Genomic DNA, 17,574 nt, shown 5'->3' with positions numbered 1-17,574 from the left:
GATTTTGGAATAAAAATTTCATTAGGCTATTCAGTTTGAAAACGTATTTGTTTTGAAAAAAACTGGAGTAATAATTTATTATTGTTATTATATGTTGAATATGGCATTAAATAATAACATTCAGATTGGAATATAAATTCCAAGGCAATCCTTGTATTATTTTGCTTGAACATTTTTAGGTTATGTTATAGTTCGTAAAATGAGGTTAGTTTCTTACGCATATTTCTGATACAATTTTATTTCAAAATGAACTTGCAAACTATAATTATGAATTTAGATGGACTAATCCAATAATTTAGGTATTCCATGATATCTATTTGGCTTTTCATCTACTCCAAAACAATAACTGAATTGTGTTTGCTCAGTTAAGTCTAGAACTTGAATTTAAACCCTACCCCAGTCGAGGGTTTAAAATCATGCTGTTTCAAGTCCTGGACTTAACGATTTTTGATAAATCCTTGACTCAGAAAGAGGCGAGAATCCAATTCAAGTCCTGGACTTATAAGCCCTTCACTCAGAAAGCGAAATTATAAACTCCAGGGTCTAACATGATCTTTAAACTCCAGAGTCTAGAATCCTCAACTACGTTAACGCTCTGACTCAGAAAGCCAATTTCTGACTCCAGAGTTTAAAGCCAGTTAAAGTCTAGAGCTAAATCCCGAGCTCGGAAACCGGCTCTAAATTGTTGTTATCTTGTGTCACCTCATCCGTATTTAGTACTCTACTCTGGCGAGTTGGTAGTAAAGCATGAACTGCTCTCTTAGCAGCATCCAATGTCAGAGCTTGGGTGAGTGCGGACCGCATATTAAGATGGTTCCCAATCAACAATGACCTCTTTATTTTGTTATCACGAATCCCATCTATGAATGTTTGCGTGGCTAAATGTTGTTGAATATCGACTGGTGCAGAAATATAAGCGATTTGAGCCAACTGCTCTACATCAGCTCCAAGTTCTTGCAAACTCTCACCATTTCTTTGAAAACGACTTTTCAGTTGACATCTGTATACGTTCTGTAAGTGGCCATCCCCATAGCGATGTTCTAGTGCTAACATTAATTTATCAAAATCTAATTTCAATTCCAATTCATTTGCCATAAATTACAGTCTCATTTTAAACTTAGTAATTATAAGCTACTTTCTATTATGCATTCTAATGATGCATTTCCATGTTACATTTATTGTATGGAAGAGAATGATTGAATGGGTTGTTGTCAGAGCGGAAAGCATTTGCTGCAAGCTGCGCCGGAAAGGCTGGGAGAAGTGCTGCGAATGGATCGCGGGCAGCCAGGATCAGGGCACACGTATTGGCGTGTACGAGCGCGTGCGTGACATGAAGGCACGCATCCTGTTGACGACAGACCTGACGGCGCGCGGACTTGACTTTGAGGCGACCAATCTGGTCGTCAACCTAGACCTGCCCGCCGATTCGCACACCTATCTGCATCGCATGGCCGCGCCGGCCGCTTTGGATCTCAAGGTAACCAACCAGCAACCACAAAGCTCTTCTATCACTGCCACCTATCATGAATTCCATGCCCAAAGAGTTGACAACACTGTGAACGTAGGTCTTCCATGTCAGAAGAATCCTTCCACTATTATCAGTCAACTGCAGCATACATTGCAAAAATCAGGCGGGGATCCAGGAAGGGGGGCGATCGCCCCCCCCCACTTTCCGAGTGGTGTTTGAAAAATCTACAGTTACTTAAGTCCAGTCAATATAGACATGAAAAGGGGATTGCTTGCATTTTATATTGTAGTTCTGATTTTTCAATATATTTGGATACATATAGAAGTCCAGAACCAATCATTCCATGCAAAATTTCCTTGCACTAGATATTCCGCCAAATCCTGACACAAAAATTCGTTTTCGCCTTTTTTAGATCATGAAATTCTTAATATGAATTCTCCATTGTCATCACATTAAGATTTCGCACCATGATATAAGTTCATTAGATCATTTTGTATGAGAATCATCCTGTTGTAAATGTGCTTTTGTAATTGACACTTTATTCATTAAAAGTTTACATCGAACAAGATAAAAATAAAAATAACATAATCTTTGAACATCTCTCATCAAAATCCAACAATTATTTACTTGTAAACGTTCGTTGCTAAAACAGTCACCTTGGCAACCGTGTTTACATGACTAGTATCCATGTAGGATTTGCCTACTTCAATCCGTTAGATGCTCTTAATTTAGCGCGCGTAAGGACACCTCAAGGATCAAAATTTCAAACACTCATAACATTTGACACAATGATCGGATCTCATTGTACCACAGCTCATTCTTCTCTGCTCGTCAAGACGGTATAAAATCATTGATCATAAGTCGAATCTAATCGAAAAATATAAAATTCAACTGAGTGTAGTTCAACCAGTATTTCAATACACAAAGAAATGACCAATAATTTAGAGCTATGTATCTCGGTAACACATTATTATAAATAAGGACGTAATCTTGAATTTTAGAATTGAATTTGATTTTTTCTCCTCTTTTAGTTGCTTTAAATGGAAGAATATGACCGTAATGTAAAATTCAATCATTAATAAAATGAAGAAATCAAAGATACTCTCCTCATATCGACGGTTTAGGAAGTTCTATGATAGAAAACAGTTATTCAAAATGAATTTTAGGCAACTGAGCTCGTAGAGGATGGAATTGTATTTAATTTGGAATCAATCATGAGTTTCTATGATGTATCAGACTCATTTTAGAGACTCTTGATTGATAGAAAAATCGCGATAAAATGAGATACTGAAATCGCTATTTTTAAAATCGGCTGTAAATTATTTCACAACTTTCCTTGCCATTATGAGAATAGATCACCTGACGCTAGTGATCACGCGCATCTCAAGTCTACTTATAAACAAAGATCTGATCCAGCTGGTGACAGGACAATAACGCTGGAGACATACGAGGGTCTGCTATCTCTTCATAGTGAAAAATTTAATAGAATCAACATTTGCCAACAGTTTGCAATTGGAAAATCACATCTTCTCAAATTTCGAGCTTATTCTCAATTTCAAGTGAAAATGTTACTGAACATTAATTGCAGAGATTTTCATGCTCATTCTTTTCCACTCGATTTTTTTTGTTTAAATTGTATCTGAAGCCTGATAATTGGGAATCAAAAATCAAACTTTGCATAGATGAGGTGGAGCTCCTGAATTTTTTACAGATATGGGACTTGTGGCAGTTGATAGAGCTTATCAAAGACTATTCTAGGTATAAATTTAATCGAAATCGTTGGAGTCGTTTTCGAGAAAATCGCGAAAACCCCTGTTTTTGACAACATTTTCTCCATTTTAGCCGCCATCTTGAATTGCATTTGATCGAAATTGTTCGTGTCGGATCCTTATATTGTAAGGACCTTAAGTTCCAAATTTCAAGTCATTCCGTTAATTGGGAGATGAGATATCGTGTACACACACACACACACACACACACACACACACACACACACACACACACACACACACACTCACACAGAGACAGACCAATACCCAAAAACCATTTATTTGGAATCAGGGGACCTTGACCTTGAAACGTATAGAAATTTAGAGATTGAGGTACCTTAATTTTTTCGGAAAGCAATACTTTCCTTACCTATGGTAATAGGGCAAGGAAAGTAAAAAATATTAAATTTGAAAATTTGAAAATTTATAAGAAAACAATTTTTTATTGTATTATCAATTTTAAAATTAAATTCGTTATTAATTACAAAATCATACAGCCAAACATTGCACTAGTTGCACAAATAATCATTTCCACATCCACATTTTGAAATTTCATCCGAAATATTTCACAAGATAAGCAGCTTTCAATATGGAATTTTGTCATTTTTTGAGAATTGAAATACTGGTTAAAGTACACTCAAGGATGAATTGTCTATTTTCTAATCGAATTTCACTTATGATGCATGATTTTGCACCGCCTTGACGTGCCAAGAAGCTGTGGTACATTGAGATCTGATCATTGTGTCAAAAGTTATGTATGTTTGAAATGTTTATTCTTGAGGAGTCCTTATGCGCTCCTCTCCACTAATTTAAGAGCATCTAACGGGTGATTCTCATAGAACATGATCTAATGAACTTGCATGGTGCGAAATCTGGATGTGATGACAATAGAGTTGCTGATGTCATTTCATTTCATTTCATTTTTCATCACACTGACCACCTATGAAAGGGGTATAAGGATTTGTCAATTACAATCTAAGTCGTCAATCTTTGCATTCCATAATGCCATAAGAATTCCTCACTGGAATAAGGACAAACCTGCAACAACTCCTCCCTCACCTTAATTCTAAACTTTTCACCTGTAAGAGCCTTTACGGCTCTGGTACGGCTACGATATCTGGTATTGTATGAGTGGAACAACTCTCCTGTATTGAACCTATCTTTATTCTTATCAATAAAACGAAGATTTATGATTGAAGCTGAAACTTGGGTGTTTTCCAAAATACAAGGATCATAGTTGTCAGGATTACCTGGAAATCTATATGAGATAGAGCGTTCTACCTGTAGAGCACAAAATTACGCTCAGAGGAATCTTGAATTATACATTTAAATGGTAACAATCGGAAGGTATTGTTGATCATAAACTAATAAGTATAATAAGAAAATTGAAAAATAAATCTTCGCCAGGTGTAGATGGAATAAGCACAAGCATGATTAAAAAAACTTACATGAATTATTTGAACAAATTAACCGATCTAATTAACCTGAGTATTGCCAAAGGAAAATTCCCAAGCATGTTCAAACACAGCGTGGTTATACCTATTCCTAAAAAGCCAAATTGTAAAAACATAGATCAGTACCGCCCAATTTCACTTTTACCGGTTTTTTCCAAGATTTTAGAAAAAATATTCAAGATTAGACTTGAAAACTTTTAAAAAATAATAACTTTTTTAGTGATAACCAATATGGTTTCCGTGAAGGAAGAAGTACGGAAGCGGCAATTAAAAATCTCATTTCAAAAATAAATGACAGTTTTAGTGTTAATAATAAGTGTGCAGCTCTGTTTCTTGATATATCTAAAGCATATGATGCTATTGATAAAAACATGCTTCTAAAAAAACTTGATTTATCAGGAGTAAGAGGAATTGCTAATGATTGGTTAAAATGCTACCTATCTAATAGGAGTCAAAGGGTCAGACTTAACGATACGTTGAGTGAACCCGGGGACATTACCATAGGTATTCCTCAAGGATCAGTGTTATCAAGTACTTTATTCCTGGTCTTTATTAACGATTTGACGGATGGTGACTTACAGGGAAAGATTACATCTTTTGCAGACGATACAGTTATATTTTATTCTGCCAAAACAAATCAAGAACTTGACAATAAATTAGAAATGGATCTTAAGCACCTTAGGTGGTGGTTTTGCGAAAATAAATTAACTATCAACACAGACAAATCTAATATAATACAATTCAATCTTCAAAACACGGATCAGGAGTTAACTAGTATTACTTCCATAAATTAGATTGTGCGCAACAGGTGAATAATATATTGTGTAACTGTGAAACAATAAAACAAGCACGTACAGTTAAGTATCTGGGCCTCATATTGGATAGTAGGCTCACTTGGGCAGACCATGTACAGAAGATAAAAAATGAGTTATTTGTATACATAAGGAAGTTCTATTACCTCAGACAGTTATGTCCAAAAGAAGTATTGTTACAATTATACCATGCAATTATTGGTTCTAGAATAAATTATGGAATAATATGCTATGGGAGTGCATACAATGTTCATATTAAACCTGTGATTACTGGTCAGAAACATATATTAAAAATAATTTGTAATAAACCTAAACAATATAGTTCAATGATGCTCTTCAGAGAACTATCAATATTATCAGTGAGACATTCTTTTCTATTCAAAGCATTGCTGGATTTAGCTGAAAATAATTTCGATATTCAACAGATGAGAGAAGAATAAAACTCAGGAATTCACAGGACATTAACCTCCCAAAACCAAGATTAGAACATTCCAGACGACACTTCAAATACATAGCTATAAAAATATTCAATTCACTTCCAGTAACAACAAGGAAAATAACGTCACATCAGTTATTTAGAAAAGAAATCAAGAAATTCATTTTACAACTAGACAACCCGAATGATTTTTTACTAAATTAATATAGGTTTAAATTTAGTATAATTTACACATTACACGACATGAACACTGCAACAATCAAAGATCATTGAACTCACAAATCCCGTCCGGTATGCGTAAACAGTAAGACAGTATCAAATTTCAATCAAAATTTCTGTCTCTTTCTTCAAAACGCATTCATTTATGGTCTAATTACATCAGCACTTTGAAAAAAAAACGAAACGTCAACTATGAATAAAATTGAACTAAATATGAAAAAAAACAGCAACCACTCCGTTCATAGTTTTAAGTTTTATGTAAGTGTGTGTGTGTGTGTGTGTGTGTGTGTGTGTATATCTGTGTGTGTGTGTGTTTGTGCGCATGTGTGAATGTGTGTGCGTATGAATGTGTGCGCATATGTGAATGGTGTGCGTATGAATGTATGCAAGAATGATTATAAATATTGACATATTGATTTATTTCAATATAATACCATATTCAATTATTATGTTCTTCATGATATAATAATAAATTTGTATATAAATATGTTATTATATATATTCAGTGTCCCCACACAGGGTAGCCTATAGGGAACACATATTAGAAATTAGGAAACAAAATTGTATTTGATTTTTGGAATGCATTTGATTGTTTATTTTTTTTTTAATAAATAATTTGAATTTGAAAAAAATTGAATTTGAATTTAAACTAATATCATAGAATTTGTTTGTTTTTTTTTTAATTTTACTTATTTTTGTAAAATTGTAACTCAGTATTCATTAAAGATAGAAAGGAATTTCATAATCTAAATAAATGCAAGGGCAAATTTTTCTTATCGATTACAGGATTTGGCGGAAATAACTAAAACTGAAAAATGAACCGAAAATACGTGGTTTTTGGGTCACTCTGTATCTAGCACAAGGGGAATTGTCCATGAAATACTTGTTTCTGGATTTCTCTAATGTATCCAAACAATTTATTAAGAAATCAGAACTGCAATATAAATTGCAAGCACCAATGTATATAGTGACTGGACTACTACTGTAGTTGCAGTAAATAAATATCATAAATATCATATAAATATTAAATATCATATCATATTAGATATCATGACCTTGGCATTTAAATGAACAAATTCAAAAATCCAATCAACGTCAACAAATAAAGCTCTCAAATGCTGTTTTCGGTTAAAAAACTTCAAAAATAATTTTCCGTGTGGTGGGGGGAGTCGAACGGGGGGGTCTCCTGTTCGACCACCCCAATCACCCCAATCACCCCCCCCCTCCCCAGGTCACGGTCCTGGATCCGCGCCTGGCAAAAATAGATTATAAATGTAAGTAATACCATAGTACCCTTTTGAAAAACACAAATTTGTTACCTAAAAAGCTTTTAAAAGGGTACTATGGTATTATTTTCAAAATAAAAAATTAAGTAGCCCTTAATTGACCGAGCGAAGTGAGGTCTAAGATTCAAGACGATGGCTTTGCATTTCTCTTTATGTTTAAATGTTTTTATGTTGCGCATTTACGGCGAAACGCAGCAATAGATTTTCATGAAATTTGACAGGTTTGTTCCTTTTTAAATTGCGCGTCGACGTATATACAAGGTTTTTTGAAATTTTTCATTTCAAGGATAATATAAAAGGAAACGGAGCCTCCTTCATACGCCAATATTAGAGTAAAATCATACTAGAATTATTCATCATAAATCAGCTGTCGAGTGGATTATAAATTGCATGCCATGACGCATGCAATTTAATATCTCAATGTAACTTGCTAAAAAATCAGCTGCTGTGTGGACTATTAATTGCATGCCTCATTGAGTGCAATTTTTATTCACTATTAAATGTACTAATGATTGCATGCAATACTAAAATAACATAGTATTGTCTTTCGACCTTTTTCTGCTTTGAACTCGGCTGTCCTGTTGCCAGTATGTCTTGAAGGAGATTAGCTTTTGATGTTAGCATTTTTGATACACCAAACCCAACAGTCATTAGCCGTTTTCACACCGATATCTCGCCGACACGACATACAGACAGGGTATTTACTCTAATGGACAATATAAAAGGAGGCTGTGGTTTATAACTGCGCGAGGTCTACTGTTCACAGAACTACTAGTATGTACGTTTTTAAAAAAAAAATATTTTAAATTTAGTTTTATATTTATTCTTCAGTTTTGGAAATTATATGACCATTTTGACAAGTTACGTGGTGATTGTTAGTTATTTAGTTCATTGTGATTACTAGATAAGTGGTTAAAACACATATATTATTTGGAGTTTAGTTGATCACTTTAAAGGCTTTTTAGCGCACAGCGTCTGTAGCATCAAGTAAATTTTATTACTATTCTTAAGAAATAAGCTAATTTATCAGCAATAATAAATCATCAAATACAACAAGGCTACATACATGAGTAGACCTCTGTACAGCATAATACTCTGTATAGACACATACATTAATCAAAGTTAAGACATAATACAAAACAATACATAGCCTGAAATAGAACCAGATTCATTAAGCTCTAATCAATATAATTATCTCGACTCCAAACAAACACTAATACAAAACATTCCAAATCGGGGTAATTCTTAGAACATCAACATCATTTTGGGCACATAATCATGCTTTTATTTTCTTTAAAAATGTATTCTTATTCATCCTCAGTAAATTAGGAATCTTTATTAATTAGGAATCTTTAGGAATCTTTCACCTACTCTAGTACATGAGTTTCCCATAGTTGAGTAGGGTAATTTCCAATAGAATTAAATTCCATATTTTTTATAGACCTATTGTATTATATTTTAGATATTTTGTACTTTTTATGTTTAATTTATTGTTTGTATTTTTGAAAGGAAATAAATTTATTTATTATTATTATTATAAAAAAATTCAAGTACAGTAGTTCAGACGTGATGTTGCGTCAAACATGTATTTCCTATCCCGTACTTGTATAAGCCAATTCCATCCTTTTTAATATTATATTATAGATAATTACTTATCATACTTTACATTTATACCTTATTACTTATATTTTTTTAGGAATCGTTATAACTTTATTAGCGCTGGATGAGATGGCAAAGTTCAGAACTCTGATTGGAAAAATTGGTTCATATGCCAATGCGTGCATTATACCAGACAATGTACTCAATAAGGAACTTTGGACTTTGAATTTGGATGTGTTGGAGGTACTTGAAGGACATTCTGGGAGCGAGGAACCCGAACCTGAAGAGATTCCTAAGCCTGAAAGTGAGGATGTTGCCGAGATCAAAACTGACAGCGAGTGTGTACACATGATCTACTCTTCAAATGAGGAGGAAGAAGGAAGAACATGAAAAAACCACTCAACTTCTGGAATTTGGATTGAAACTTTTGAGGTAACTTTATTTCAATGTTAAACTGTAGTATTTCTCTTCTCTTTTCTTTTTCTATAGTTTATTATTGTTTTTTCCAGGTGATTGAAAATGTACTCCACATGCAATATTGCATGTCCATAAATATTTAATAAAATCGCTTATATAATTCAGAAATTACTATTTGGCCTATAATATTGCGCCACAACACTTTAGTATGAAGTGCTTCAGTGTCTTCGTCAGTTTCAGGAAGCGCCAAGGTAATTCATTCTTGAAATGGTGTCTTTTAGTGGTGTGGAAAATGCAGAATGTGTTTAATGAAAAAGCTCAGCGAAATTTTTTTATAGAATAAAAGGATTCAAAGCAAATACAGGAAATATCATTTCTGCATATGGAATAGAACAAGTGTTTTTTCCACTTTCAGCAAGATGTTCACCACTTTTTCCTCAAAGAGGCTTAGGATTCTATAGATCCAAACAATCGCTTTCAACTTCTGTGGATTGGCAGTACATGGCTTCCTTGCTTAACATTTACAACATTGTTGAATTTCTTTGGGTGATATTTCATTGAATATGATGTAAAGATGTGTGATGTATATGAAGATGATGTAATGCTTCCACCAGACAATTTTGATGAAGATGAGAATTTCTTAATCCTCTGCAAACTGCAGGTAAAACTTTTTTGTTTACTTCTGAGAACTTATGATTTCAATTAAACGAAATTTAACAGTGTTTCTTATTGCTTATTGTCGTTTTATTTTTAGTAATAATGATAGCATGTCAGTAAGTGGAAAATCGAAGGTTAATCTTGATGGCATCAGAATTATGGGGGTTAAATATTGGGTCAGAGCATAATAGCATCTGTTAGCGGCAGCTAGTTTTGCTTTAATGTCAGTCTCAACATTGTTATAATTTGTTATGATAGAACCGAGATTTTTGAAAAATCGTTTCAATCACGTACCATTTATCTTTTCTAGAAACTTATAAACTATTCTTAGCAAAGAAATACCTCGGTAATTGGAGCAGTCACTTCTACTCCCTTTTTATGAATGGAATAATTATGGCAGTTTCATTAATTCTTCTTCCCATTGATCTATCTAGTGAAGTTGCCATTCCAGCAAGGCTTCATAACCTAATTTCAGCATTTCAGCCGATATAAGATCCTCTGCAGGCGCCTTATTGTTTTTGAGCGATTGGATGGCCGCTTCAGGACACATTGTTGGCTGCTCAATGAACTGACCCGGGCCTATGAAGTTGGCATTTTCTTCTTTTGCAATATTTCGATTTAATAAATCATGGAAGTATTCTTTCCACCTATCCATAATCAGCTCTCCTGATTCCATTCTGGTCCTATTTCTAGGTTTTTTAGTTTTCTCAACAATACTTTTCTACAGGGCAAGGGGGTTAGCCTTGCGCCCTCATCCGCGTTTGAGGGCATTGACCGGTTCTAGCCCTGGGCAGAGGCTCTTGCAGGATACAGTAACTAACTATATTACCCACAGTATGACCATTGACTGTCACGTGGTACAAATCCGCCATTAAGATGTTAAACAAACTTTATAGTCGTATCTTATTACATTGTAAATTTGGAACTTATCATTCCCTTTACCGATTGAAAACATACAGATTGTTTACTAACGCCGTACCAATACTCTAGGGCCTAGGGCTAGGGCATTGTTCCAAGCTAACAAACATATCTAATAAATAGCATATCTGAATTGTCCCGAAGTCTTCAGTTACTCACACAGTGGCCATTTTGCTTTTTTCACTTATTATTTTTTTTCTAAATAATGGTTAAATATACGAAGTTAAAACTTTGCACAATCATTTATAACAACTAGACAAAGCTACAATAAATTTATGATAATTTCTCAAATGTTGTTTCTTAAATAACTCAGAAACCGTTGGATTAACAAAAATTTTTCTTTAGTAAATTTAATTACCTATAGATTAGTGTATTAATTTTTCAAGATTGGATCAATATTTAGTGCACACCAAGGCATGCCTCAATGATGCAACAATCTCTATTTGCATTGCATGTTATTAGTATGCTATTTTAGGTCATTTCAAACAATGAAATAACGTTACATATCCTCTAAAGGTGGGTCACCAACCACTAAAGCTGCCATATCTCAGTCAATATTGGTCCGATCTTAATAAAATTAGAGATCAATAGATCGGTAATTACATTTACTGGAAAAAGTTATTCTTCTAACTTTTTTGTAAAACCAACGGTTTCTAAGTTATTTAAGAAACATAATTTTAAGTGGCCGCCATTTTGTTTTATGAATTTGAAAAATTATCATTATTTTGTAGCTTTGTCTAGTTTTTATAAATATAAATGATTGTGCAAAGTTTCAACCAAAGTTTCGTATGTTTAACCATTATTTAGAAAAAAATAATACGTGAAAAAAGCAAAATGGCCGCTGTGTGAGTAACTGAAGACTTCCGGACAATTTAAATATGATATTTAGATATGTTTCTTACCCAGAAACAATGCCCTAGAGCAGTGGTTCTCAAACTTTTTACTTCGAGCCCCCCCCCCTGCATAATTCAGTTGTAAGCTGGGCCCCCCTACATGTATAAGCATAGACTACTGTACATGTTGTACATACACGTATACGTACGTATATACCTACATATTTTATACTCAATATTTAGTTGAGTTTAGCACATTCTATACATAACCCAATGGGGCGATAGTCTTAATCATAATAAAACAACAAATATTTTTGTTGCAATTTAACAATAAAAAGAGCTTAAGTGTGAATGATGAGCTCGTTTTTTTCGCACAGAGTTTATTGAAACGAGGTGTCAGCTCTAATACTCTAAGGTGTCAGCTCTGATACTCTAGGTGTCTATACTCTAAGTTCCTGGGTCACAACCAGTCTTGATCTATATTTACTTTTCATGGCAGTTAGAGCAGTAAACCCAGTTTCTCAAGAATAAATTGTCGCAAATGGAGTCAATATCTTCAATACATTTTCACTCAAAATTGGGTGTTCCATTTGCACACCAATCCAGAAGGATGTGAGAGAATATTCTTCAAACTTCATTTTAATCGCAGAGTCACCTTGGAGATCAATGAGGTTTTCTTAACTCATTGATTGAGAATTTAAATGGGTTTTGAATCCATGCCAAACCATTCAAGTTCTCATTAAAATATTTTCCGAAACTACTTTTGAGGATTTCTAAATTTTCAAAAACGTATTTCTTCTCATTGGCTGGAATTAGATACATTTGTATGAAATGTTAGATACATTTCTTCAGTAATAATCTTAAGATTGGGAAATAGCTCCAAGTTGTCACTTTTGAAACCACACTCGTACAAACTTAGCTTCTTCACAAAGCTTTCCATCATTTCAGTCCATTGCAGAATGTTTGCATCTTTTCCCTGCAAAGACTTGGCTAGGACATATATTTTCTCAAATATATCCGCCATGCATGCTAATTGCAGCAAAAAATCTGAGTTGGTGAAAAACTTTGAGTTTTGGTGGTTTTTCTCAAGCAAAAGTGTAAGTACTTCATGTCTGAGCTCAAATATTCTAGTTAAAGCCTTCCCTTTTGATAGCCAGCGAGCTTCAGTAAGAAACAGTAGAGCTGTGTGTTCTGAGCCCATGTCTTCACAGAGAATCCTAAAAACTCATGACTCCATGCCGTTTAATGCTGTTTGGTACACCTTTTTATTTTTATTTAAATTGGATAATCTTTTTCAATATAATTGTTAAGATCTTATAATGATCTTAACAACCCATAACTCGCTTATTGGACCACTTGAAAATTTTCAGTTGCCACTTTTTCTCACTCTTATAATGATCTCAACAATTATATTAAAAAATATTATCCAATTCAAATAATAAAAAAGGTGTACCGAACAGCCTTAATGAGATTGACTACTTCAACCACAGTATACATACAGTAAGGAAACTTGGCTATACCCTGACGCCAAAATCCGCCATCTTGTTAGGAAGCGCCGCATTGTAATAGTATTGATGGTAGGTTCGGATCACTTTAATGATCCGGATCAATTGGTCTCGTTCACTGCCACGAGCCAATCAGAAGACCAGGATTGGAACTTCCCAAGGTCACGTGACGTGTTTAGTATTGGGGTCATGTAAAAAGCATTGGTTAGATAGGCGTTTGATTACAAGTTTCCATTCTGTATCTATTCTGTGCTTCAACGACCACATGTCAAACTCCATCAAGTTCAAGAGTCATACATTTTGCTGCTAAAGCCTCCCTATGAATTATACAGTGTGTCCATCTAGCTTCTGGTGCTACCTTTTTGATCAATCCTCGAAGTCCAGTGTACTTTCCTGACATAGCCCGAGCCCCATCTGTACAAATTCCTACACATTTGCTCCTATACATGTCAATGTCCTTCAAAAATGTATTAATCATTTGAAAAATGCTTTCACCGGTATGTGGGAGAGTGGTGGGGGGGCTTCGGGAAAGTCATTATTTTCTCTCTCCCTATAATTTTGATGATGTACTTATTGTATCAATCAATAGAGAATAAAAGAATGAAAAAAGAAAGATGCTTATCGTAATTATTTTAGAAGTAAATTCATATAATTTTTCAACCAAGCTTCGCCCCCCCCCCTGAGGAATGATCGCGCCCCCCTTTAGGGTCGCGCTCCACACTTTGAGAAGCACTGCACTGCCCTAGAGTGAATCAATAATAGGCAGTTCGTAAACATCCTGTAGTTTGATCTGTAACATTTTGCAAGGCAAATTGATTATACTTGAATGTAGACCAATAAAGTTAATTCAAATCAGTGGCGTATATAGAATATATTTGTGGGGGGGGGGCAAGGTTAATGTTAGGTTAAGTGATTTCAAGTAGACACCCCATGATACTTGATATCAGTTTTGCTGCTCATATTCAGAGGGTAATTTGCGCTGAACGCCCTTTTACTTTACCGTCAGGCCGTCAAAACTTCAGATTTCTGTACTTTTTTTCTGTAATTACTGTACTGATTTTTCTTCATGTTCATTATTTTGGGGGGGGGCTGCCCCCCTGATATACGCCCCTGATTCAAATAACACTAATAACGCCTAAAACATCTATTTTTCTTCCCTCGCTCCTCGCGGACCACTTTATGGAAGCCACTGATCTAGATAAATATGCAGAAAAATAGATTTCAATTTTATTGAATCCAATAGAATTGGATTTATTTTATCCTCATCCATTCTATTGGTTTCACCTTTCAATAATCTAATTTCAAAATATTTCTGTGGCTCAATTGGATGTAACATTTCATGAAATATTTATCCGTTATTCAGTGCATGATTTATTCTTCACTTCTCTTCAGTCTTGAGAAGCCCACCCATAACATGTTTAATTGTTCAATAGCTGTTGGTATATGAGTTTTTACTTGCAATACCACTTCAGCAGATTTGAAATATCACTGAATATAAATAATAATAATTGTTATGGGTTTTGTGTTCTTTTTTCAATTGCTTACATGTTTATTGAAATTTCTACAAATGTGATTGAGAACTTGATCATTTTTTATCAATGGAACAATATCATGGCATATTTCAATATCCGGAGCCAGATGAGCTCGGTGTATCTCCTCCCGCCTCCCGCAGTGGATGCTTGATAAGACAAGATGCATCTACCACTTGCTGGGTACCCCGGGATTGCCATGCCATAATGAAAGTCCTCTGAGGGGAACATGCTTTTGCTCTGTACACTTTTCAATGACAGTTTTTGTTTCAGGTTTAAGAAAGCACCAGTGTTCTACTCTTTCAAAAAGCTAGAAGAATCTCGCAGACATTTTGTCCGTGATGCTGCTGCTGCAAACGATTCAGAAAAGTGCAAATGGAAGAAAGTGTTGGAGCCTGCAGGTAGCTTGGAAAGTGATGTTGCCGAGTACTTCATCTCGTCTTATGGTCGAAAAATGGCTGATGTCACAGAAAGGTGTCGGAATATGTACTTTGTCGACGTTATTAAAAGTTTACCTTGCAAATCTGATAGCAGCTTCAAGTTTACAAATGATTCCAGCATTCAAGACTTGAATCTTGAAAAACTCGAAATAAGTGTTGAACGTTCAAATGAAAATAGGTCTAGTCATTATGGAGATGATGTAATGAGTGGATTGGACTCTCCAAAATCAGGATCTTCAAGTCGTCAATCCCGTTCACCATCTTTACATTCTGTACTATTCTTCGAAGACACTACCGGTGATACCTCTAATCGGATACCTGATGAAGATTCTAAGTCAACCCAATATTCAGACAATGACCAAAACAAAATTAAAAAGCCAATTCACATTTTTGTGCCCAAGAGAAAATTGTGCGAAGTGGATTCATCGTCTACTTCATTTGAACAAGTCAAAGACTTGAGATCCAATACACCTGTACATCATCAAGAAAATAACGACTTTCGGTACATGTGTGGATCAAATGTGCAGTCAACATATGAAGGGAATCAAGACTACAGGTATACCACAGATGAATGCAATAGGCGGCAATCCACTTCAACCGTACATTATCAAGTGAATCAATACCCTGAGTACATGGATGAATCCTTTGCGCAGTCGTGTGACTTCACTCCTCAGCAACGTAAAAGGATAAGACAGGCCTTGAATCCATGTTACAATCCTGCTATGAATAGCTATTATCATTATAACAGTAATCTTCATCAAAGTTCACATAATTCTTCTATGCCCTTAGATCAGTGGAATGCCCTCTATCGTCAACAATTATCGCAGAAAAGGATGTATACTAGTTACTCGTATTATATGCATCGTATGCTACATTCACTAACCTAACATTGGTGAAACAATTAAAACGTTATTGCGTTCTATAATTCAACTTTGAGATTGATCAAATCGATCAATCCACCTGATTTATTATCAAATCGTTATTTTATATGGTATCTGTTGTATGATTTATCTTGAAGATTGATTAAATTAATCCATCCAATTAATCATCAGATTTTTATCTTATATGGAGATTTACAATTCTTGAGTTTCAATATTCCAATAATGTAACCATAGAATCCTACACTACTTTTGTATTCTCTTTTATGTAAATATGATTTGATAATTATGTGTTTCTCCCATTTTCTAATAATAAATCTGCTGCATATTATATCAATCGCTGTTCCTTGTGAAGATTTTACATATTTCTTATTCTAATCTTCAGTTAGTAGCCTATTTGAAATTGAATTAATGCTTTATTGAAGTTGATTCACTCACTGTATTTTTAGCATCATGTTATGTTGAACACTAATCAATTGTATAAATATATCAGTAAAAAAGGGTACGTAGGTTACTATTTATAAATAATATAAGTAGCCCTGAATTCATACATTTTAAGAATCTTATTATTTATTACTCATAACTAATTTCATTGACTAATCATGAATTGACTGGAATAGATCAGGTAAATTCCATACTCCTCTTATTTATTTTAATGAATTCTACAGTATTTTTAAACTCACAAACAGGGTACATCATTGAAAAATAAAATATTTCGCTTTTTTCGGTTTCTCAAAATGATCCTAATCAAAACCGAATAAGCGAGGTAAATAATATTGTTGTTGCGTGCTGAATTATAACTTCACTCTAACAAAATGTAATTGTTATAGGCTACATTTATTCTTAATGTTTAAATGTTTATACATATGTTGCGCATTTACGGCGAAACGCGGTAATATATTTTCATGAAATTTTGACAGGTATGTTCCTTTTTAAATTGCGCGTCGACGTATATACTAGGTTTTTGGAATTTTTTCATTTCAAGGATAATAAAAAAGGAAACGGAGCCTCCTTCATACGCCAATATTAGAGTAAAAATCAGTCTATAGAATTATTCATCATAAATCAGCTGTCGAGTTGATATAAATTGCATGCCATGACGCATGCAATTCAATATATCAATGTGTACGTTCTGTGTACAGTAAATTGTTCCAGTTCCAATCGTAAATTGTTCCATCACGTGACTAGTGTAAAATGTTCCCATGGAACGCCATTTCAAAATCGTTGGTTCAAGCTAAGCTTTTGGCGCGCACATATAAAGTAAACTATCAGCGCATGCGTAGAGAAGCAAGCAGACTACAATAATCGACCAATGAGAGCTCAGATAGTTGGAACCTGTTGGAACTGTACCAGG

The 17,574-nt window shown here is 34.4% G+C and overlaps 1 protein-coding gene across 5 annotated transcripts in view; it reads left to right on the top strand.

Annotated features, from left to right (window-relative positions):
* The window catches only part of LOC111048399 (probable ATP-dependent RNA helicase DDX20), a 65,220-nt gene extending 48,495 nt beyond the window's left edge, over window positions 1–16,725 (top strand). For 4 of the 5 annotated variants that reach the window (XM_039428425.1, XM_039428424.1, XM_039428422.1 and 1 more), the window contains exons 7-8: window positions 9,141–9,475; window positions 15,176–16,725. In XM_039428425.1, coding sequence (XP_039284359.1) covers window positions 9,141–9,433 — 293 coding nt within the window. In that variant the 3' untranslated portion in view covers window positions 9,434–9,475; window positions 15,176–16,725. Of the gene's footprint in view, window positions 1–1,215; window positions 1,478–9,140; window positions 9,476–15,175 lie in introns of all 5 variants that reach the window. The other variant, XR_005571359.1, reaches the window with a different exon arrangement.
* Window positions 16,726–17,574: the final 849 nt, after the last annotated feature.

The sequence above is a fragment of the Nilaparvata lugens genome, chromosome 5, assembly GCF_014356525.2.
Source record: "Nilaparvata lugens isolate BPH chromosome 5, ASM1435652v1, whole genome shotgun sequence".
NCBI lineage: Eukaryota > Metazoa > Arthropoda > Insecta > Hemiptera > Delphacidae > Nilaparvata > Nilaparvata lugens.
Note: the sequence above shows the minus strand (reverse complement) of the source record. Positions and strands in the feature narration are given on the sequence as shown.